The sequence below is a fragment of the Balaenoptera acutorostrata genome, chromosome 13, assembly GCF_949987535.1.
Source record: "Balaenoptera acutorostrata chromosome 13, mBalAcu1.1, whole genome shotgun sequence".
Taxonomy (NCBI): Eukaryota; Metazoa; Chordata; class Mammalia; order Artiodactyla; family Balaenopteridae; genus Balaenoptera; species Balaenoptera acutorostrata.
This window is the reverse complement of record NC_080076.1, coordinates 76,021,996-76,047,185: the sequence shown is the minus strand read 5'-3', so window position 1 is coordinate 76,047,185 and position 25,190 is coordinate 76,021,996. Positions and strand designations below refer to the sequence as shown.

Below are 25,190 nucleotides of genomic sequence, written 5' to 3'. Positions count from 1 at the left end.
TTACTCAACCCCGACTCAGGGAGGCCTCGTAACGGAGACACGGGGCACAGGCAGACCCCGGTCGGGATCACTCCTCACCCACACCTGTCACTGGTGCCAGACCTTCCCTCTCTAAGCCCTGGTTCTCTCTTTATAAGGGCTGGACCTCAAAGGTTACTAAACAAATTAAAAGTGTGTGTGTGCGTGTCTGTGTGTGTGTTTGTGTCTGTGTGTCTACAGCACCAGGCCCAAGATAAATCTGCAACAATTGTAGTAGTCGTTACCATTTCTACTTCTCCCGTTTTACAGATGAGGAAACTGAGGCTCAGTCGACATAATGTGCTCCAAGTCCCAGAGACACGGAGCAGTGGATTTAAACACCTCTGACTCCAAAGTCCCAGTCTTTCCCCCTTTGGATCCACCTAACCGCTCCCCAGCCCGCCTCCAACCTGTCTGCTTTGACCTCCCTGGAAGGCACCTTCTATTTTCAGGTAGCACCAAATCCTTCCTTGACTCAGAAGTTTAAAAGTTAATGTCTGAACATGAAAATCTCATGTACACATGTTAAAAGAGATATGGGAGCTAGAGGGAGATCTGAGAAAACATGCCGGCGATGTGAAATCACCACGGAAACGAGTGCTCGGGAAGGTGCTACAGACTTACTCGTGACTCGCCCTCTCCTCTCCATTCAAGTCTGTTTGGAAAGAGGTAAAAATATCGACGCTGCCACTGAGTCAGGAATGGGTTTCCCAGCTTCAGCATGTACCCGTGCATGATGCAGTCTCTTCCCAGAGCGTAATCTGAGGCACGGAACACAACGATGAAATTTAGCAGGGTCTGAAACAGAATGTCTATATGCTTCTCAGAAAAAAAGAACGACACACTTTTTAGAAAAAGAGCAAGTTTCTATAAAGAGAACACACTATAGAAATCATTATTTTAGTTTTAAACACATTAAAGAACAGGTCTCTTCAGCTCTCTACTAACATACTAAATGGCTGTTTCTCAATATTCTGATAAATTCATATGTTCCTCTATTGCTCTGAGAGGGTCAAAGTTTGTTTGATAAATATTTTTTCATTATGTAGGGTGATAATTGGGGAATAGAGAGTGATTAAACTCAAGCTATGCCCAAAGTACCTTTGCCTTTATATGGAATTGGGCTTCTCCCTTTAATGTTATTTAAAAAAATAACAGAGAGGGGATTTTCTTGTCCAAAGAAGCCAAAGTAACACAAGGGTCAAAAACTGGTCTTTCCTCCACTTAAGGTTATAATTATCCTTCATATATATGGCTATGTAGGGAGGCCAAGCTAATTCACATGCATGTTGAGTTCTGATTACATTTTTACAGCAAAGTATTATCTCAAACAAAAAAAAAAGGTCAATTTTAAGTGGCTTACTTTGCCTTCCTTAGAGGCTTTGGTGATTGTGCTAAAATCATTCATTCACTCACTCATTCGTTCAACTATGACGGGAATGAATGCCTAGGTGCTGGGCATGTGCTAGGCATTCTGGACACAGCAGTGGATAAAAGAGACAAAAGTCCTCGCCTTCAGGGAGCTTACATTCTAGTGGGAGATTCAGGTAATAAACAAATAAGCAAAACCCATGTTGTGTCACTTGGACACAAGCAGGAAGGAAAAGAATGAAGGGGGGGGGCCTCGGGAGGGTCCGTGGTGATGGGGTGTGGTTCACGGAGTTGCCATTTTAATGGAAAAGGTGTCTGCATTTGTCAAGTACATTTAAAGTATATGTCTTATATTTTTACTTCAGATATCTAATCCTAGACTATATTTTACTTTAAGGGTGGCTTCTGAGATCTTCAACCAAGATCTAGTTATTCCTAAATTACTTAATTACATGTGAGAATAATTCATTAATTTGCTAGACGTTCTAATTACAGCTCTAATTAAAAGGCTACACTTCAACAAGGTCATTAACACACATATTTTTTTCTGGGTCCAATTTGTCAAGATTCTAGTGACATCGTGGCTCTCCCTTGAGCAAACTACTGAGGCTATAATTTCCTGTGTAAAGTCCGTAACAGCAAACGTGGTCCAGAGTGATCTCAGTGGACCCGTTCTCTCAAGAATGGCTTAGAAATAAAGCCCCTTTCCCTGCAGAATGGAGGTGAACACAGTTAAAGGGCTGTCACGTTCCCTTGGTGCACTCAGGCGACTTTTAGGTAAGGAGTCATTCATCCAGGATGGTGGACACTTTCCTAAACAGATGATAAATGCTACTGGGGAATGGTCGACAAGACCCAGGAATCCTGCACCAAGATACCCGCACCAAAGCAAATTGTTCACAGACTGAAATTGTTTCGGTCATTCTTATTATACGTTAACCTCAGAAAGGTCTTTGCTTAGAAGTAAAACAAAAAGCTATCTTCATCACTAACCACAATAAGTTTATATATCCAAAATCCATAAAGTCTTAGAAAAATCAAGAGTGGCAATATTTGGTGAATCAAAGATGACTGATTTATTTAATACTGGATGTTATGTATTCTCCTTTGGAAATCCTAATAGGGCACTCAAATACGGTAAATAAAAATATGGCTTCGGGCTTCCCTCGTGGCGCAGTGGTTGAGAATCTGCCTGCCAATGCAGGGGACATGGGTTCGAGCCCTGGTCTGGGAAAATGCCACATGCCGCGGAGCAACTAGGCCCATGAGCCACAACTACTGAGCCTGTGCGTCTGGAGCCTGTGCTCCGCAACAAGAGAGGCCGCGACAGTGCAAGGGCCACGCGCCACGATGAAGAGTGGCCCCCGCTTGCCGCAACTAGAGAAAGCCCTCGCACAGAAACAAAGACCCAACGCAGCCAAAAATTAATTAATTAATTAATTAAAAAAAAAATATGGCTTGGTGACTCTTTTTTCTTTTTCTTTTTTTGGGGGAGGTATACTTGCTATATGGTAATGCAGGATTTTACTTATTCTGTCCATTAGTAACTACTATTTGATAACATTTATAATATTAATAGAACTTAATCTAAGAGAAGTTCAACTTACTTTTTTTTTTTTACATTTCAATACTGGATATTAATCAGAAAGATAGTCAAAATTACTATGGTCAAAATTTTTACGTCAAAAATTTGTAATAAGTGTTTGGTATTAGTCTACATACAATTCAGTTTTTCGTGTAAAGTTCTTTGGCTGCAAGAAAGAACATTTGGTTTACTTCACTATTAGGAATATCTCTTAATGCTGGGATGGCTTCTTCTTGGTATTTCTTCTGCTGTTGGTTTTTGGCATAGTTATCTGTGATTGTATGAATGGAGTTGAGTGGAGAGGTACTCGTCATGTTTATTCCAAATAAAAGCACGTAACCAATCACTACAGTAATGAGGAGGTACACAGGCAGTGCAACTAACTGCCCAGTATTTTTGAGGCCAATAGGTCAAGCCTAAGGAGTTTAGCCAAGATTCAGGAATAAAAGCCCACACAAGATATAGTATGAAGCCAAATTGGGAGCTTAAGAAAAGAATAAAGCCATAAGTCGCTCTTTCTGGCAATGGTGATGGTGAATTTTCCACCATTTTCCCCGTGGCTTTAGATAATCTCGGGTCCGCCACGCGCCCACTCCGGTCCCTCCCCACAGTTCGGCCCTGGTGACTCTTTCATGCTGTTTATAATATAAATGTATGTATATACACTTATGTCTCTTGACAAGTAAACATGTAATACTAAGCTCCTCACCATACTTTGCGGGGCCCTGTGGAAAATGAAAATGCAGGCCGCTTGTTAAAAAATTATTAAGAATGTCAAGATAGTGCCAGCGGAGCATTAACCTGGGTCGGCGGCCTGATGAGACCACACAGGCCAGACACCCAGGAAGTTGGCCCTGTTGCTGACACCGTGATACTTAATCTTCAAGGAAGAAAACTTCCAAATTGGCCCCAAGACTCCAAGATAAGAAGGTGTATTGACAAAATACTGCTGACGACCTCCATACATATTATTTATATGTGGACTAAAGACTTTGAAATATCAAGTATATATTTATATATATATGTATAACTGAATCACTTTGCTGTACACTTGAAACACAACATTGTAAATCAACTATATTTCAATAAAAACTTTTTAAAAATTAAAGACTTTGAAATATCATTTCACACTGATCTTTTCCAAGCCAGGTAAAACGAAAACAATTTATGGCATTTCCCCCACTCTATTGGAAAGTACTTTATGACCCAGATACTATTTTCAGCTTTACAAGAGATCTTGAAAATTCATTGCTTTAGAAATATCTTCAGACACACCAGCTATTTTACCTTCTTCGTGGCCAAGCTGCTTATTTTTAGCTCTCTTTCTGGCCTCGATTTTATCCGTGTCTGCATTTACTGCTTCATAAACAGTTTCCACCACTTCCTGCTGCCAGCGCTCAGAGATCACCAAAGGGAAGTTCTTGTAGAGTTCTTGGTCGCAATCAAGAAGCTTATTATTTTAAGAAATCAAGATATGTATGATTTAACATGCTTACAAAGGCAACAGATTCAAAAGTACCATAACTGCGTGTAGGAAGATAACTAGACAACAGCCTATAACCATTAAGAGACAATTTATTACTTGTCATAAACCTCTGCCAATGACAATCGAGCGACCAAGGAATATACTGTACAACACGGGGAAGATAGCCAGTATTTTATAATGACTGTAAATGGAGTATAACCTTTAAAAGTTGTTAATCACTATATTGTACACCTGTAAGTTATATAATATTGTACATCAACTATACTTCAATAAAATCTTTTAAAAAGAAAAAAAAAGAAAGACAATCCAACAACCGGGATCCACACAGGGTGATATATTATGGGCACTTCACTTCCATCCCTGGGTCAGTCAGATGCAGCCCAATCTTCTACAGCATCTTCATAGCATTTTTGCCAATGAAAACTAACATATATAGGGTTTTCTTTAAAGGATGACAAGAATCTGGCAACAAAATAATTTCGATTATAGTGAGGATATTTTATTTGTGAAAACAGATCCCTATGGTTTTAGATGCAGTTACAAGGGAGAAGCCAGGAGGGCTTTCTAACCACCCTACCATTATTCTGTAAAGTGAGAAAAACTAAAAGGTCCACTAGGCCAAATTTACCATTTAGCCCATGAGCCTTCCAATGAATCCAAGTTGAACAGTATGATCATAAGTCTTGAGATACGTGGAGACTTTAGGCAATGTGGCCTTTCAGAGGTGCTATAAGAAAAATTACACTTAACGATAGCATTTCTCTTCCGAACTATTACTCAAAATTCTTCATTCTTCTCCAAGTGACCCTGTACTCTGAAAGCAAGCTAAGAAAATGGTTTTACAGATTTGAGTTACAGTTTTGTGGCAGAAAGACAAGCGATCCCACTGAAAGGAAAAAATAGCCCTGTCTTTCAAAAGCAGGGATCTCCCTAGAAGCTTGACTTCTTTACTCCCTTGCCTGAGAGATAAGTACGGGAGAGAGGCAAGTTATTTAGAAGGAAAAGGGAGAAAGACCAAGGGTGAGGCTCTTGCCCACAGGCCTTTAGTGAATCACTGAACCACTGGAGGAACCTGCATCCTGGTCCCAATCAGGATGCTCTCCACCCACCCTTACTGACTTGTCATCCTAACGTGCTGATTCTGAGATCAAAATGTGTACAGTTTTTCCCCTTTCAGCTTTCTTCAGACGCCCAAACCAAGCCTGGTGCTGAAACCTTTGTGTGTCCTGAGTGTGAACACGCTCATGCGTGTGTGTGTATGTGTGTGTGCGGTGCAGTGTTAGAGCATCAAGGCCAGGAGAGCACCCTGTGATGAGGGACACTGGGGCAGATTCTGCAGAGTTTGGCAAAAGTGAAAACACCCTCCTTTCCAAAGTAGTTGCTCTGAAATGGACAACTCTGCTTTATATACAAACGGTTCCATCTCCTGTAAGGTCAGAGAGCCTTGGTCTTTATGACTCGGCCTATGTGAAAAATGAATAAAACAAAGCTCTACATGAAGTGAGCTTTTTTTTTCTCCTTAAAGAACAATGTATTATTTTGGCTACGTTTTAAGAGACACAGCCTTCTCAGCTCTGGTTCCGCAAGAAGCAAAACCACCACAACAGAAACTCCTAGTGTACATGCCAGGAGGCTGACACAGGTGACCCACCCACAGAGAAGGCCTGGCAATGAAACCACTCACTTCACAGGCAAGAAAACCAGTGCTCCCGAGGTTCCCTAAAGGGCCCTGATTCCCTTAGGTAGTAAGTGCAGATCTGAGGCCAGTGCGTCTGACTCCAAAGCCCAGAGTACAGTTGACAAAATTGAAAGCATGAGACTCTCTTTTGAACAACAAAATTTTCACAGGCTCCCACGTGATATTCGTTTTCCTTTTAGTGCCCTTTGCTGGAGAGAAGTATGTCTGATGACAAAATTCTACTGTGACAGCAGTGATCCTTTTAGATAACTCTGTAAAGGGACTGTTCCTGAAGCTATAGGGTGGTCCTGTCTGTCCAGGCCACAGAAGATGCCGAGCGTCGGCACAGTGGTCACGCTGCCGTCCCCAGGGGAGCCACGGCTCAGACCAGGCCCTCTCCGCTGTGTTTCACCTGACCTTCCCTGCCACCCCCCATCCCGCCATCCTGGGAAACTGGCCACGTGAGCACCCCAGTCACCTGTACAGCTGCCTGGCAGGAAAGCCCAGGGGGGCTGACACAAGGCCATAAATGCAGGCAGCTGAGAAGACACGGGCAGGGGGGCCTCTCAGAGGGAGAGGGGAGACGCTGGGAGAAGCTGAGAAAGTGGGGGCAGTGAGAACTTGACGTGTAGTGACACGCTCTGACTCGGCATCCAAGAGAGGGTGACTTTCTCCCATGGCTCACCACCTCTAATTATGCCGTTTACTTGGAAAATAATGATAGGAACCAGTTTGAAAAATGCGGAAGATGCTACATATATTAAAAAAAAACAAAACCGTGATTATTTCACTTTTGATTGACAAATGCAAAATGATTCACGCTGTTTGCTCTTTTCATCCTTACACAGAGAAACCGGGATATTTGGGAGAACTAAGAGGACTGGCTGTCTGGCATGAGGCCAAGTACGTTTGCCATCACCCGGCTGTTTTTCCCTGCTTCATAACACGTCTGAGTTTTCTATCAACCATCAATCTATCCAAATCAATAAGAATGTGACCACTTTGCAGTTTATCAAATGTAAAATAGGCAGTCCAAAGAAAGCTGTCGTAGTCTCTAATTCAGGTCTTGACCTCTTCTACATTCGCCAAATATATGGATATTCATCTGTAAGCTACAGTCCATAAACAGGCCAGTACTAAGTCAATCATGAAGCCTGATTTCCAATTAAAAAATTCCCCACCCTCCAAAAAAAAAAACCAAAAAACCTGAAAGCAAGCATTGCCAGTGTACCTTGATGCCTTTGGTATCCTCTTCATCAAATGAGCCGATGTCAAAGGCATCGGCCGCATTGACTTCCCCTCGGGGAGGGATCAAGGGTGGAGGGTACTGGAAGAGCCAGAGAAGAAAGGTTCAGTTACTAGGTGACTCGGCCCGGTCCCAACCTGCTATTCTATAAAGAGATCTCAGTGCAACACATCAAGGTGTCACAGTCTGTGCAGGGCTCATTCAAGCTCACACAAATCACAGTGCACAGTTCACAATGCCCCCAAAGGAGATGCAGCCCCACGACCCAGTTTGCTAGAAGCTTAACGCCTGCAATGGGGCAGGGTGGGGCGCCCCACACCCACAAACGTCCCGAGGCCAATGCTGGCTGAACCAGAACCCAACTCTACTCCTAATTAGGCAGGACTAACAGAGCATCATTCCTCAACGGTCTGAGTTCATGCAAAGGTGAGTCCAAAGATGATCATCAACATTGAGAAAAAAACAACAACTTTAATCTGGGGTGTTTTCCTGAATCAATGAGAATATTAAAAAGTAGCTTAAAATAAGCCAAGGGGATTATGCCACTATACAATCATGCTAATTCTTAAATTATGGGGTGCTGGGCTCAAAAGTATCTAAGTGTATGACAAACGTTTCTCGTACATTTTTACATATAAACAAAGAGGGAGAAGTTGTTCCAAAGGGAATGAGCCATACGGCAGCACGTGGATAGGAGAGCAAGAAGCAGGGCTGTGGATGGAGAGCTGGGGTGGACCCTGGAGACAGAGCCAGGACGTAGAGATGGATACAGAGATGCAGATGGAGAGCACAGTGGGGGTGGTACCCGGGGTGGGGTCCCAGCAGGAGTACCTTCTGCAGGTAGACTTGCTGCCAGTCGATGCCTCTGAAGAAGTCGTGCGTTTTTAGCTCCTGTGCACTGCGGGAGAGAGGGGGTCACAGCAGTGGTAAGTAAATATGCATTCGGAAATCTAATAAACGGTTTGCAAAAATTATCTCCTATTACAGAACACACAGGGACAACTATTTCCAGCTCTTTAAGACAGCAAGTAAAATATGCTTCTTTCGAAGCAATCCAAGAAACACCGTGATGTTTAGAAATACTGCACGCTGAGCCTAGGAATATAATCCCATGTGATACTTTATTGGGGATGCTTATCCCAGCCTGAGATAACCTAGAGGTTTTCACAGATTATATCTATATCTGATTCTGTAATCATGAGAACAAATTTAACTAAGAATTAAGTTAGAGATCTACACATTAAAGAGATTTACAGCAAATGTCTGCAAGTCTTCATAGATCAGATGGCAGGGATATGAAGCACCAAATATTAATTTCGAAGCAAACTAGAAATCTAGTAGAATAGTGCATGCCAAACCCCTTCATAAACTGAAGAAACAGTTTTTCCCAAAGATCGTCGCTGAAGTTCAGTTCACATGGAACAGAAGAAGTTGCAGACTCTGAGGAAAACACGTGGGCCAATATACAGAGTTCCCATGTGATTCCCTCCGACCCCCTCTAATTAAAATGGGAGATTCTCAATGTATTGAAAGGAACTGTTCTGCTTTCCAGGTGAAGACGCTGAAAGGCAGAAGCAACGGCCTACCCGCGTCCGTGGCAGCCGAGTCGCTTACTAACGTCTCGCTGGAGCAAGCCTTCCAGAAGGGACTGCAGCTCAGGGGAGAAGATGTCTGGAAGTTCCACATTCTGGGGGTGGGGGACGGGGGGAGAATACGATCTCAAAAATGCATCCAGGGAAACAGTGCCCTCACCCCTGACCAGATTTAAAGGCCATTTCTTGCATAAGGATAGTGTTAAAAAAAAATTGCAGATTCACTGCCAATTAACATTGACTCTAAGAAACAGAGAACGGTTACTCATTTTCAGAGTCAATCCACAGGCTGGAGCCAGAAGAATCAGGTCTCCTCGCTCTTCTGCATCCCAGTCAGTTTTCCTTTTATTTGACTTCTTTAGTTTTGTTCTTGATTTTTTACATCTTTTTCTTACTGACTGTTAGCAAACCCTGATATTTGCCTTGGCATCTATTTCCAGTGTTTTAAGAAAGCTTTTTTTTTTTTTATACTGGTTGTGATGGAATGAAACATGAAAATTATAATGCAAAAAAAAAAAAGTTTTTGACCTCCTTACCATGGTGAGTGTCATTCGGTCTATCTCATGCTTATCTTTGGTTTTATGTTGTCTGAAAGGGCTGTGACTGTAGAAATAAAGAAAATTCCATCACTAGATGGTTTCAGGTAACAGCAAACATTGTTGACTAATATTTGGGCAAGGTATTACGTTCTGTCACTGCTCATATGAAACTGCAGAAATACAAAAGCCATAAACATATAAGCATTTCCAGAGAAAAACTGATGATCAGATTGACGATCAGATATATTAGGTCCTGAAGGAGCAAGGCTTATGTTTACTTGAACTCCTGATCTTCATGTCAATGAAGTCATGGTACCAAAATATACTTTAGCAAATATATTCCAAGTGATAATTTAAACCATCACTTGGAAAAAACATTAGCAAAGAGATATTTATGAAAATGAAAGTCATACACATGGCGTTTGTCACATTAGTGTTTGAGATAATGGTAACTTTCAAATTTTTTTTTTTTTTAGAAAAATGGGTATTAGTTCCTCGAACAATACAAAGAACTGCAGTCAAATCAAAACACGTCCAAGATGAACACACTTCCCCCCCTAGAATCCAGTAATTTTAAGCACTACATTCCTTTGAGGATAAAAGACATAAACTAACCCTGTGCTCCCAGACCCTCCAGAGTTCTGAGAACTGCTCCCTCATGTCCTACTTACAAACAGCCCCAGACTTAAGAGTCAGAAACCCTGGGTTCACGCTGTGACTTGGCTGTTTGCCGGCTGTGAGCCAGACATGGAAACCTCCAGTCTCAGTCTCTTCATCTGTAAACGGCATAATGCAATATCCGTCACCAAAACGGTGACGGGAACTAATAAAATAATGTACGTGCTAGTAGCCGAGACAATGGCAGTATACAGTGGGTATCTGATACACATCTGTGAAATTAATAAGGATGAGTCTAACTTTACAAAATGAATGTCTGCTTGATCAACTGTGTAAAGAAATTATTCTTACTCTTGATTACATTTTTAAAATGCTGAATAAACTGGCTTTTAAAGTTAACCTTAGATATCACTTATATATGGAATCTAAAATATGACACAAATGAACTTATCTACAAAACAAAAACAGACTTACAGACATAGAGAACAGATTAGTGGTTGTCAATGGTGGTGGGGGCAGGGGGGAGGAATGGATTGGGAGTTTGGGATTTGCAGATGCAAACTATTATATACAGGATGGATAAACAACAAGTTCCTAGTGTACAGCACAGGGAACTAAAGTCAATATCCTATGATAAACCATAATGGAATAGAGTGTGAAGGAGAATGTGTGTATATTTATATATATATATTTATATAACTGAATCACTTGGCTGTACACTAAAAACTAACACAATATTGTAAATCAACTATATTTCAATAAAATAAATTAAAAAAAACATAGATACTCTAAGCATTAAAAGAGACTAGTAAACATGCAAACTAGAAAACCCTGGCCTTATTTATTCACTTGAAAATTAAAGAAGGGATATGATTGAGATTTCTGATGGTAAGACATGCCTGTAAAATGATCAACCCTGTAGATTTATTTATAAGGCATATATAACATAATCTGAGGCAAGATATATAAAATAGTTAACTCTATAAAATGGATACGGATGTTGAGCACATAAATCAATGTGATTTAGAAAAAAGAACTAAAACGTCCACCCACTCTTGCTACTGAATAAGTTAAACTATGATGATGATTCCACTTCAGAGTATTTATTATTTAAATATTTCAATTTTCACTTTGTACAAGAGAGGGCACTCTAACGCTTGCTTTCTTTCGTATGCAGTGAAAAACACAGTAATTTCCATCTCTTGAAAGTATTAATTTGGAAAAAAAAAAATCTAAACAAGGTAAATTAGTACCAAGCAAACATATGCCAATCTTTAAAACAGATTTTGATTGGAAATATTCTTTGCATCCTAATTGTTTCCAAGGAGAAAAATGTAAAATTACTGCATTTAAAAAGCAAATAGGATAGAATAACAAACGATATCTGTTGTTTATGAGATACTATAATTTTTAAAAACTTGACTTGTATCATTCTTGTATACAAAATACACAGAGATATTAACATGTTCATGGTTCAAGAGAAAAGGAATATAGGTTTATTAAATCTTACTACAACTTCAGTCTCTCTTCATGACACAACTGCTCCTACCCCACAGAGTTCCTTAACGTATAAAAGGGGATTGTGTGAAGGTCTCCTGTGTTTCGGCAAATCCATCTGCTTTGGCTCCTGTGTGCAAAGCCGGAGGACCCCTTACTGCTCTCGACCCTCATGTGTCTGCCTGCATCTGACGCTGGAAGCAGAGGGCTGCGCCCGGACACTTGGAGAGAAGGACGACTGTGTTCTGGCAGAGATGCTCCGTGCTAAATTTAAAAACTCTTTCGTGTGACCAGAGGGAGGGCTTTGCGAGGGGACGGGAGTTAAAGTTAAACATTAAAACATTCCCGGCGCACAGGCCTGATCGCTACAAATACCATTTGATAAATATAACTCGCCACGTCTGACTCAATAAGAAACAATCGGAAATGCTTTTCGGTTCTTCGGTTCTGGGCTGTTGTGCTGAGAAAGTCTGGTCTTTCAAGTTCAAGTCCTGAGGCGCATCTGTTTCCAATGTCTTCTTGATTATTCTTTGTGAACAAAACCCAAGGTTCTGTTTCTATTTTGGAAAATGTTAAAGAAAACCTCCTATAGTAATGATCTCCATTCTGAGGGAGGCACGTGGTGCTCGCAGATCCTGTGTGATCACAGCTGCTCCCCGACACAGCCGCTTTAAATAGGAGACAGTAACACGGGCCTGTCAACAGCTTATGACGTGGGCCAAGCTCTTCCAACAGCACATGCAACACTCCGGCTGCGTCAGGGGACGTTATGGGAATAGAATTCACATGTACAGTGGTCTGATGTGGTTTTTGAATAACAGAGAGAGTGGGAGAGTCGCAAATTTCCCCCAAACGAGTTGGGAAATCGTTCAAGGCATGCTAAATGATGGGGAAACACACACACACACACGCACGATACATCATTCACAGTGAAAAGATGAGCTCAAAAACAATCCATTTATAAATACAAGTGACTACAAATCCTTACGTCAAAAATTAATTTTAGAATACCAAAAAGATTGCATGCTACATCAAATGTGAGTTTTGAACCTAAGCCAATAGCTACCAAAATATTTATAAACATTCTTTTTTTTCCCTATGGGAACCAACTCGGCAACCTCAGGCAGAGCTCAGTTCTCCCCAGACCACCACCTGGGCTCTCTCCTCGTGTCTGACAATCAATGGTGACAAGTTTAAGATCAACAGAACTAGGGGTTCAGACAAGTGTTTCAGCAGAAGCAATGGGGCACACTGGTCAGTGCGAGAAGTATCTGATCAGAGAAAACAGAAGCGAAAAAAAGACCCTTGGTGACCACTGGTCACCCTCACTGCGCAGATGTGGGGAGGAGGGGAAGAGACTTGCTCTGGAGCAGAGTTTCTCATCCTCAGCTGTGCGATCCTTTGTTGGAGCAGCGGGGGCCGCCCTGTGCACTGTACGATGCTTAGCAGCAACCCTGGCCTCGACCCGCTAGATGCCAAGCTGTGACAACCAAAAATGTCCCCGGGCATTGCCAAGCACGCCTGGGGTTGAGGACGAGCGCTGGGGAGTGGCTGGCATGGAGTCTGGTTCATCCCATGAGGACTGATGCCGCGGCCGCCCCGTAGGAGCACCAGGATACCGGGGGACAGACGGCCTGTGAAGCCCGCACCCGGGAGGCCACGTTGGCCGCGCTCTCCTCCCACCCCCTCCTGAGTTACTGTTTCAGTTCCTCAGGCCCCTTGTGTCTGAGAAAAGACAGCTACTCGGGCTCCCTCTGTACAGTGTGTAAGAACTGAATAGGATGCTTCTGTACGCCTGGATGGAACCTTCTTTCCCCTTGTTTAAGCTGAGGGGCCGAAGGCTGCATCGCCTCCAGATCTCACCGTGATGCTTTGCTCCTGAAGGGCCCTCAATAAACATCAGCTTAATATGAACCACTGATACTTTATACCCATTGACATTGGTAGTGATACGACCATCCTCCCAATCACCTTGAATCTAAACTCCTATCTGTCCATAGCCAAGCATCCACTGAAAAAACAAAAACCGCTATGGACTGTAAGAACGATACTGTTAAGTCATTTGTGGCCTTTCTGATCCCAGTACCACAGCGCTACTCAAGCCTTTGCCTGGGTTCTTAGACATGCCTCCCACCAGCATCCTCTTACTGGAGAGCAACCCAACCTTTGCTTAAAAGATGCTTCCTTTCTCTGTCCCTCCTTTGCTTAAAAGCCCTCAGTCTCTGGGGCCTTAAGAACAAAGCCCCACCTGCACAGCATGGAATTCTAGGTGGCCCCCGGCCCTGCCCCAATTTTCTCCATCTTCTCTCTCAGCACACCTTCCCCGCGACCAACAGCTGACCACCCCCACTCACAGGTCGTTGATGGGGAAAGACCACCTGCACCTGCTCCGTATTGTGCCCTCCCCGTCGTCTACTTCTGCTCCAGGTCTTCATCCTGCCATCCTGTCTGTGAGAGAACACTTCCCATACCACCTCCTACGTGAAGTTGTCAAGTCAGCCCTACGCTTCCAGGTTAGACCTGGTGATCCCACTTCTGCTCTCCCAGCACAGCCCATCCAGCTCACAATTTCATATGTGTGTGTACCTATCTACTCTCCTCTGAGCTCCTCCAGGACTGTGTGTGGCTCCCTCCCTCCCTCCCTCCCTCCCTCCCCCACAGCCGCAAGCACAGGCTCTTGCATACTGCAGGTACTCAATAAATGCTCACCGAATTGTATTTAAATCACTTAAGTCAAAAAATGTTTCCCCGCTCTTTGGTTTCAGTGCTCTCTCCATTCCTGGGATTGCCTTTTGAACAAGTATTAGAAAGAATGGCAGACGATCATACATCTTTGTAGGGAAGATTCGTCTATTCTCTTTGTTAGGCATCGGAAGGATTCTTGCCATTTCAGGCTCAGTGGATGGTCACCAGGCAGTGACGGGGAGCTGGCTATCTGTGAGGCAGGACATGCCTTCACAGGGCAGCTCAAATGCTGAATGGACATTCTTGCGTCAAATTGAAGTCTTTTCTCTCCTGAAAATGCTCACTGTCTAGAGCTGTACAGATGAGTATGCCTCCTTCAATGAGGTGGGCCTTCCGACAGCTGGAGCCAACAGGATGGCCGTCTGAAGCACTGTACCCAGCTCTCTGAACCTGTCCATAGGAGCCACGATTTCTAGCTGTCACCATTCTCATCTCTTCTTATCCATCCATCCCATCCCATCCCATCCTCATGACCATCCTCTGGATGTCTTCCTGTTGGCCAAGATTCCTCTCAATAGGGGTCACGTCAAACATAATGCTTCAATCAAGCCTGATCAAGGATGTCATAAAGGAATTACCACCTTCCAATGCAATCCTCCAAACCTGAACCATGACCAAGTAAGACGGAACTGGCTTTATCAGCTACAAATCACACTGCTGGCATAGAGATACCGATCAAACCAATTTTCAGATCTTTTAAAAATAGTGGTATATGCCAGATCATCCCTAGACTACACAGATGGACATTATTATAAACAGACAGAATAACAATATTAAACAAAAATCAATAAACAAACAAAGCCCTAAATGCAAGACTTTGCAAGTTTCCCTGCCACATTTTACAACTGACTTTTGAATCTTGAGTTAATGCATTCAGCTTTTGCTGTTGTGCAGAGTTTTTCTTAAATCATCTCGTGACTCTGTAAGTGTGGATTCTAATCTCCAACCCCTTCTTCAGCGGAGACCTCAGTGAAGATGGTGTGTCTGGATGCACTCACCATGCATGCAGGCACTCCCGCCGGCTGGAGAAATGTCTCGGGTGGGAAGTGGTTTTCTCTGGTTTGCTTTGCAGAAACTCTAATTAGGTCAGCTGGTCTGATGACATGAACTAAGGCCATCCAGGCTCCACAAACATGGTAATTCAATTAAGGACCAACAGGACCTGACTCTCTGAGCAATAATACAATTTTAGTTCCCAAGTGAATGCGGTGAGCAGAGAACAACTAGATTATCCAGGTCCTGGGGAAGCAGCCGGGGTGCTTGGAACCTAGTTTGGGGGGAAGACAGGGAATCCAGCCTCTTTTCAGATTGCGCTAAATGTAATAAGAGGATGCAGCGATGCTCAATAAGGCTTTCCGAGGGAAACACGGAAAGTTTAGCAAACTACCAGTCCTGTGTGTTCATAGAAGAAACGTTACAGGGAGAATCCTGACTAGGAAATTTTAATGTAAACTGCTTTTTATATCTCTGTGAATGGAGAATAATCAAAAACATATCTTAAACAATTCAGCTCTCTGTTAAAATTGGCTAAAGACTCTTAAAATTAATGGAAATATTAACATAATTTGTAAACGTTCAATATGAGAACATATTTGGAGAGCGCTTTCATTCCATCCTCTCTCCGCCTGTATTTCAGCATCTCTGGTAGATTAGAACTAAGGGTCAAGTATAACAAATGAAAAACACAGAATTACACAATTTCATTTTTGTGTTTTTGAGACCTACAAATTTCAGCATGTTCACAAACAGATGCACACTTTTAAAAAAGATTCTCTTTGGGTGTTCATCCTTTCGTGTAAAAAATGCTTTAACCTCACAAGACGATCATGAGTAATTAATTCCTAGGGAAAAGAAATTATCCTACCCTCTTCGATTATCTACCTTTAAAAATAACACTTATTCCCCAAATAAGGCTTATCAATGGAAATATTCCAACAAAGTCTTATTTTAGGTCTAAACGTGTTGGCATACCTTCCTGGCATGGAACAAAAATACCAAAAGCTTATGGGAAAGAAACTCTCACTTTTACAGGCAGAAAGAGCTGTGGGCATCGCCTGGATCAGTGTGTGTCTTAAAGATCACTCTGTGATCTAAAACGATATTAGCACCTAATAACATGTAAATATTTTTGATTTTGATCCAAGTGCATGCCATGGTGATGGTACTAAAAGGACGCATTTCACTCACCCTCTCAGAAGTTTGAAAAGCATACAACCCAGGGAGAACCAGTCGGCACTGCTGTCGTACGCAGTCCCTTTCTGCAGGACCTCGGGAGCCATGTACCCGTGGGTGCCCCTGGGGAGAAGAAAGGGTACGTGCGGTTATCAGTGCTTGCAGACCTTATAAAACATTCCCAGCTCACCAAGAGGTCTGAGCATCATTCATCCACGTCGGCAACTATGAACAAGGTGGCGGGGATGACAGTGCTTCCACCAAATATGATTCAGCAAACACCCAGTGGGAAAACGACCTTTCCTGTCTTCATTAGGATAGGACTGAATATAAATAAGTTACCATATGAAATAAATATGAACGATGCGCGCACTCCACGGTCTCGGAGGTGAAATGTGAGTCTCGGGAGTCCTTCCTCACTCCAGCCAGGAGGAGCCAAGGGCAGGCCCGTTCCTTCGAGGGCTCTCCTGAGGAGATGTGTGGGGCTGGGGGAGGGAGCGGGGGGAGGGGGCGATGAACAGTGACCTGGAAGGGATGGGCACGGGCGTCCCTGTGTGGCGCCACCCTCCCGTGCTGAGGACCGGGGCTCGCACGTATGCCCGTCGTATCTCCCACCCTTCCACGGTCACGATGGTCTCCAAGGCAGGGCGGGCGTGGGGGGACAAGCCGACAGGCACGGAGACGGAGAAATCACGTATCCGGTTTAAAGAGCTGCTGACAGCTCAAAGGACTCAGCCAAACAAATGTGCAGGCGACTTGCAGGAAGCTGAGAAAAATCACTTGGGAGGACAACCATTTATATATAATATGTGTTATCTGCAACTCAAAATCCTTTCCCATTCTGCGACTCCCCACCCCTCCTTAAAGATCTGAGCACGCACTGTTCCAAGCGCGCAAGAGAGGGCTCGTGGGGAACTTTCAAAGACGTGGCCTGAAAGGGCCCCGAAAAAGCCTTTAACCGTAGCGCTGTTCCCATCCTTCATTGATTTTCTTCACTGATAGAACGGGTGATAAAATGACACCTTCATCCCACAGGGGTGCCGTGAGGATCACACGTATGTAATGGGCTTAGGATAGTGCTGGCTCTTAAAAAGAACTCAACCTATGTTAGGGATTTTATTCTCTATCCTTATGTTATTACAATCCTTTTTAACTTATGCTCAGAAACAGTGAGAATCTGCTCCGACAAGTGATCCTGGATCAGCACTGGGCCCGATACCCTCTCTGCCTCAGAGTTCTATCTTGAAAGACTTTCTTAAACAGTGAAAACGGGCACTGGTCCATCCCTCAGAAAAGCTCCGCCATCTAGAATCCAAAGTCTGACAGCGTGCGGTCAGCAAGGCACACTGGGAGAGTCAGAGATTTCCTCAAGGGGCAACCAAGCCATTTTCTGGGGAGGTTTAACTTCGGTGTTGCTGGGAAAATCTTTGTGGTGACCTTTTTAACCTGCGATTCTCGGGATCAAAACCCAGTTCTGGGACGGGAAGATCTCAACAAGGATAAATGCATGGGGTTAACGCAGATCACATCTCTGAGTGGACACTGGACACAGCAGAGCACTGGACCTGCCCACCTCCATGGTTTTCAGCTTCTGCCTACACGGCAGCACCTAGCGCCTCCTGCCGCTTCCCACTGACGATCTGTGCTGTTCATGCTGAAAGAACACTTGAGCATTTGAAGACATGGTGACAGGGGACTGAGCTTTGTGTTCCTGGATAAAATAAGCTGGGACTCAATGAGTCACTGATGATCTGTTTGATTCCAAAAACAAAGTTTTTCTGTGTCATTTGGTGCCTGCTCCATGGTTCACTTTCAGTTTGTCAGAATTTTTTTTTTCTAATTTTTATTTATTTATTTATTTGTCTATGGCTGTGTTGGGTCTTCGTTTCTGTGCGAGGGCTTTCTCTAGTTGTGGCAAGCGGGGGCCACTCTTCATCGCGGTGCGCGGGCCTCTCACTATCGCGGCCTCTCTCGTTGCGGAGCACAGGCTCCAGACGCGCAGGCTCAGTAGTTGTGGCTCACGGGCCCAGCTGCTCCGCGGCATGTGGCATCTTCCCAGACCAGGGCTCGAACCCGTGTCCCCTGCATTGGCAGGCAGATTCTCAACCACTGCGCCACCAGGGAAGCCCCAGTTTGTCAGAATTGGATTCCATCGTTAGATGGACTGAGTCTAAACCTAGATGGAGAGCCAACCACAACGCTGCTGTGCAGACGGGCCAGTGTCTGACGAAGTCCTGGCATCATACCTACGGCTTTGAAAAGACCAGAGAAGCCCAGTCTAGGGTGAAATTCTGGCCACAAATCTTTAATCTCGTACCAAGTCGATCCTCTCAAAGCCTCAGGGAGTTCAGACAGAGTGTAAGGAACACAAGCTTTGGAGTCGGACAGAACTGGATCTTAATTCTAGCCCCACGACGTGCCAGGCATGTGACTTTGTTCAAGTGCCTTAGTGTCTCTGAACCTCAGTTTCCATCCCGTAAAAGTACCTGATTATACCCGTGCCCTGTGGGTCTTCTGTGAAGATAACAACATATTCAGAGCAGCCAGCCACCCATGCCTGGGACAGCTGATGTTCAACTCATGGCATGAGTGCTGTCCCCCACACCGGTCACTTCCCGGACAGCCCCAGGGCTGCTGATCCCAGGAGGTCAGGGAGCTCTTCTGCCTCGGTCCCCGCTGCACTGCCAGCACCTGGCACACAGCCAACGTGAAGTAAATACTTATTACGTGAGGGAGTTGACTTCACCCTCACAACTGTCACGCGAAGTAAGCAGCGTTGTTACTACCTCTTTATAGAGGAGAAAAATGAGGCTGGTGCCACGTGGAAGGAGGATTCAAACCCACATCTGCTGACTCGAAAGCCTCTGTTCTCAGCCATGACGAGCCTCCTCTACTTAAACATACAGAAGTTTGTTGTGCGTTTATCCTTTTTAAGTAGTGGCCTCACTGTCATCGTTTAAACATGGAAATCAACCTTCCCCATCCCATCCCTTTACAGATGCTGTTCAGCTATGGACAAAAGCCCGTCTTTCAGAGCTGACGTGTGAATTACACTAAGAAGAGGGGGAGGCCCTATAAGGGAATAAGTAACTCTGCATCTGAAAGTTAATTCCTTTGGGAGATTAACTCTTCTGAGCTCTCGGATTCATATTCAGTTGTGACTACACTAAATTGAAGAAATTAGCATACCAAATAGCCGTGGCATTAAAAATTCAAATGACTCTCTTAAAAATGTCTGATGAACTCCCTGGGAGAGGCTTATACAACCCCAGGTTCTGGCCTCATAATTGTCAAGTACTGGCAAAATGCTAAGGCTTTTATCACCATATCCCAGATTCTGTAGGAAGAGAGAAACATGTTTACAGAAACGGTGCTAATCGCTATTAACATCTGATCAGAGCTTTAAATGGCAATTCTGATTTAACGCAGCCCCTCATAAAGTACTGCAGTTTTAGAACCACTTTACTTCTAGTCCCACAAAAAAAAAAAAAAAAGGATTTATAGTTTATTTTCTGCACGGATGCATGAAATAAGACTCCTGGGAGTTACTTCAAGACCATTCAACACAGCAATGATGCACAATAAAATGGAATTTTAAGAGCTTCATTGCTAAGACTGATATATTGAAAAAGGAAAATCAAGCAAAAGTCACCTGTTTTTCCACAAACTGTACATATGTCCACATCTTCCACCCAGATAAACTGATACTAAAGAAATAGGAATAAAAACCAGTACGTATTCCGTTCTGCTTCTGCTGAGCCCCGGGGCAGCTACCTCATACTCCTGTTGTCATTTTAACAATCTCAGGTTCAGGGAAGTCCTTGGGCCAGTGTCAACACTTGCAGAACAAGCACGGCCACTGCTGGAAGCAGCTTAGGGTCCCCTGAGAGGGGACAGGTGCTGGCCAACGGCCAGGGCGTCAGGGAGCTTCCTCTGCATGGTTGTTCAGAGGACGGATGTAATATTCAGATCTAACAATACGACCTGCATTAAAAGCTTGAACTGCAAGGAGATGATTTTTTAAATTAAAAAATGAACTCTATTTTCTTTTTAGCAAAAAAAAAAACCAAACTTTTGAAAAAGAAAGAAAAAGTAGATGGAGAGAGAAACCTGACCTCTGGGCCTTCCTTGGAAAGTTCTATGCAATTGCCTGTGCACCTTCTTTGGCATATAAGCTTTCAGGGGTCTACTACTACCTCTACCCTATAGATAAAGAGACTGAGGGTCAAGCAGGTGAGCTGACTGCCTCAGGGTCACACAGCCAGCACGGATTTGGGTCTGCTGCTGAGGCCCCTATCTTTCCCTTAGACCACCCTGCCCCCGGGCAGCTACACTGTGGGTCCCTGCGTGTTCCTCCAAATGGTGAGAGCGAGCACACCACCACCCTTATCTCCTCTCCCACAGCCTGGGATACGGGACCTTCCCCTGACCCGGCACTGCCACATGCTGAGAATCGCTATTGGCAAGAAAAAAATGGGGGAACAAATGACCACGTCGGGGTCTGAGTGAATAGGCGAGTTGAGTTAGGAACCGACAGTGACAGAGGTGCTATACTACTCACACACTCGCGTGCGGCTTCTTTTTGGAAAAATCGCAGGCAAGACCAAGGTCTGATATCCTAATGTGTCCGTGTTCATCCAAGAGGATATTTGCGGGCTAAAATGAAAGAGAAGGTGATCTTCAGGAGTCCCCAAGATGTCCCAGGGGCTAACTTCTAAAACTATTGGCGCTTGATATCTCATTATTTTATTACAGTTCATTCCTACACATGAATCCTAGCATTAATCATATCATCACATCCAAGTGGGGCATGATACCGACAATGACATGTTTCATGTTACTTTCAGCAGGAAAGTGGTAATGACAGATGGGAAGGATTCTACTCATTTGATGATGGAACACAGGGCAGGTTAACACGGGAGGGTTACAACTACAGTCCATCGGAGTTAAAGTATTTCTTTTTCACAGCAACAAGTGCAATCCAGCCAGAATGGTGAGTCTCTCCACAAAGGGAGTGAGTCCACAGGCTCCTTGGCCTCTGTAACTACTAGGCCTTCAGAGAATGAAGCCACGAAGCACAGCACAGAAAGGAACCTTTAAAAATATACAAATAGTGACCAAAGAAATCAAAATATTCCACGATGCCACATTAATCCCGATAAATGTCATTTCTGTTTATTAGTACAGAATCAACAGAGGGCCCTACCAAATGACCAAATATGATTTTGACCACAACTCTGATGAAATGTATCCATTAAGATTAGATTTAGTCAGCATAATCATGGAAAACAAAGCTCCTCTCTAATAATAATATACATTCAATTACAGTCATCTTGATATTTTTCTGCTGGAGACCAGCTATTGTTTTGCTTGAAATAAAAATAATGGCATGCCATTATAAACCTGAAGCATGAATAATCATGAATGACTAGAATTAAGTCTGAATAGAAATTAGATAATACCATTGTCTACTAAATAGCTTAAAAGACAAAAATACTGCATCAAGATGATTAGAAACCAGTTATAGATTTAAATTAAAATGTATTACAATGGCGCTTCATGGGCCTTCGGCGTGTATTTTATTCTTCTGCAAAACTCACCATGAGGAAATAAAATGTCATGTGCCAACCAGTGTCTAATTATTTCTAATGTGATGAAAATACTTTTTTTTCTTCTTTATGTTCATATGAAGGCTAAGGGAGTAATTCTTTAACCTTGCAGGAGGCTTTAAAAGTTACAAAGTCCCTTGTGAAAAACATAATATGCTCAACACTAAAATACACCATTTTAGATTCTTAGGAGGTAAGCTTTAAAAGCTAATCACAACACATGAGCAAAGGAACATCATCTGTACATTTTAGCTGGTTAACCTGGGTTCAGGGTAAAAAGGAAGCAGAGAGGAGGCAAACCCACTCTCCTCCCAACCTCCTTGGGAAGTTGCCACGGCTATCATTTTTCTTCTCACCATTATTTACACCTTTATATATCTGCGTGATCATTTCTATAGTTTGTCAAGGTCCCGTTTATCTCCTCCCCCATCTTCATGTGGCTGGCTAGATGAATATCACCACGGATGTACCAATCAAACTCCCAACTCCCTCCTTAATGCAGAACCTGGGACCAAGCATCATGGTCTGGAATGGAAAAACTCAGAACGCACTTATTTCCTTTTTTTCAAGTCTAGTAAGATTTTAAAGAGAACCACAGTGAGGAAGCCCAAGCATGGAAGACTGGGGCTATGTAGTTCAGAGATCTGAAAATCCGTTAGTGATTTTTTGTTTTTTAACAATAATAGGTTGAACAATTTGAAATTGCTGATGTTTAATCATTTTCTTACAAAAACAGCCATTTCGTATAGTTCAACTCTAGTATTTCTTTTTTTTTTAAAACTTTGGGTTTATTTATTTATTTATTTATTTATGGCTGTGTTGGGTCTTCGTTTCTGTGCGAGGGCTTCCTCTAGTTGCGGCAAGCGGGGGCCACTCTTCATCGCGGTGCGCGGGCCTCTCACTGTCGCGGCCTCTCTTGTTGCGGAGCACAGGCTCCAGACGCGCAGGCTCAGTAATTGTGGCTCACGGGCCTAGTTGTTCCGCGGCATGTGGGATCTTCCCAGACCAGGGCTCGAACCCATGTCCCCTGCATTGGCAGGCAGATTCTCAACCACTGCGCCACCAGGGAAGCCCTGAAAATCCGTTAGTGATTTTTTAAGGCAAATTCAAAACAATCTGAGGCTCAGAGAGTGCCCTTCGGGGGAAATTCTCCAGGCTGTCAGCCACTCTGCCCTGATCGGATCAGGCTTGCCTCAAATGAGTTATGACTCAGCCCTTCTACGTGTTAGTTCACAAGTAGATACTTCCCGTAAGACATATATGTTCTCCACTAGTTCACCTTTGTACACCTCCTGGTCTCACGCCAAGCCAGGGCCAAATCAGTTGCTTAGTGAACATTAATGGAATTACAATCAATTGTAAAATGGGTGACGACAAAACACCCCTACCCTGCTTTTCACTAATTAACCAATTAAAGTTTTTGAGTTGGCATATGTGCTGCACCAGACACGGAGGTAATAGGGACAAATAGGATGGAGTCCTTAGAACAGAGTTCAGAGTCTGGAGGAGACCAACATCACAAAGGTGATGCCTTTATCGGGGCTGAGACGAGGAAAATGACAGGATACCATGAAAGAGGTGGTAACGCCTAGAAGGCCACAACTGCAATACGACACCTATTGCACAGGTCCGATAAACGGAAGGAGTCTGTCCAATGGCCTTACCTTCAAATCTCTGTAAACGACAAACCGATTGTGCATGTGTTCCAGCCCCAGGATGACTTCTGTGGCATAAAACCGCATCTCCTTCTCAGAAAACACCCCGTGCTGTGAAAGGTGATAGTGCAAATCACCCCCTGGAATCAGAGACGCGGAATTTAAATTCAATGCATCAATTTAAAGGGAACAAAAATCACTGTCATCCTGCATAGTTACGATACAGTCGAGAAAGGTAAACTATGCTTCTGCTTTGTCTCTCTCTCTCTCTCTCTCTCTATATGTATGTATCATTGATTTCTGTAATTTGACCAAATGCTTTAAAAATTCTAGAGAAAACTAAAACATTGAGAAGACTTAGATGTGACAATAGCCAGGACGATAAGAAACAAAGCCACCATTCTCTGACAGGTATCACAGTTCCCGGATGTACCATCAAGGGGGAGGGAGGGTTAGCTAATCTGCTTTGATTACTTGAGTTCTGTCTAATAACTGAATCAACCCATGTAATGATCCAGTAGGTGGCTTAGCAACTCATTCTGTGGACAATAAATAGTAAGGAAACAAAACTAACACATTGATCATATTGATAGATATATGAGAAAGCAAATACAGTAAAATTTTAACTGGTAAAACCCAGGTGGTGTGTATTCGGGTGTCCCCAGTAAAATTCTTTCAATTTTGCCATGTTTGAAGTTTTCAGAATAAAATGTTGGAAAAGGTAAATCGTCACATGGCCTCAAGTTACAGAGACACAGAAGGCCACAAACAGGGTAAGGGAATGTTCTTATAAACTATAAAAGAAGAGCCTCAATTGATCTACGAAAGTTCATGTGTGTCCAACTTTATTGCCCTTGATTTTATAAGTATCTTCCTGTTCACACACACATATTCCTGTATAACCACTACCAGATCAAGGTGTAGAAGATTTCCAACATTGCTGAAGGCTTCCCATGCCCACCCCAGGCAGTATATCAGCTCACAGCCCCTAATTAAAGCCAATCGGACTCTATTGTAACCTCTCCCCTCATAGATTAGTTTTGCCAGTTCTAACTGTCACATAAATAGACTCACACAGGGTACATGCCGCTGTGTCTGGCTGTGTCTCCTCATTATAATGTGTGTGAAATTCCTTCATGCTGTTGGGTAGGTCCGATTTTAAATCAAATACTCAAAATGTAATAAAACTTCAAGTGAATTTCAAAAAAGGTATTTGATTTGTTGAACTGTACGCCTTTTAATTTCAGCTCTCGTTACTAAAAATGCTTTGAGTATATATCATGTCACCTTCTAGTATTAAAAAACTACTTTTCTAGCTAAAACTCTTTCATCATTCTCTGGGTCATCAGTCACAGTTTAAAAGATCAATGTACAGTGGA

At 43.3% G+C, this 25,190-nt stretch overlaps 2 protein-coding genes across 10 annotated transcripts in view; both read right to left on the bottom strand.

Annotated features, from left to right (window-relative positions):
- The window catches only part of LOC103005732 (beta-adrenergic receptor kinase 2), a 203,196-nt gene that overhangs the window by 11,177 nt on the left and 166,829 nt on the right, over positions 1 to 25,190 (bottom strand). For 8 of the 9 annotated variants that reach the window (XM_057526625.1, XM_057526624.1, XM_057526630.1 and 5 more), the window contains 9 exons: positions 23,821 to 23,951; positions 21,109 to 21,203; positions 16,563 to 16,670; positions 9,513 to 9,579; positions 8,971 to 9,071; positions 8,216 to 8,282; positions 7,370 to 7,465; positions 4,262 to 4,424; positions 643 to 779 (listed from right to left, as the gene is read on the bottom strand). In XM_057526625.1, the coding sequence (XP_057382608.1) occupies positions 643 to 779; positions 4,262 to 4,424; positions 7,370 to 7,465; positions 8,216 to 8,282; positions 8,971 to 9,071; positions 9,513 to 9,579; positions 16,563 to 16,670; positions 21,109 to 21,203; positions 23,821 to 23,951 (965 nt within the window). The remainder of the gene's footprint in view (positions 1 to 642; positions 780 to 4,261; positions 4,425 to 7,369; positions 7,466 to 8,215; positions 8,283 to 8,970; positions 9,072 to 9,512; positions 9,580 to 16,562; positions 16,671 to 21,108; positions 21,204 to 23,820; positions 23,952 to 25,190) is intronic. The other variant, XR_009005044.1, reaches the window with a different exon arrangement.
- On the bottom strand, positions 3,097 to 4,015 carry LOC103001671 (phosphatidylinositol N-acetylglucosaminyltransferase subunit P-like). Its single transcript, XM_057526631.1, is given in 2 exon segments — positions 3,097 to 3,357; positions 3,359 to 4,015. Coding segments are annotated over 2 exon segments (408 nt in total). The 5' UTR covers positions 3,524 to 4,015; the 3' UTR covers positions 3,097 to 3,114.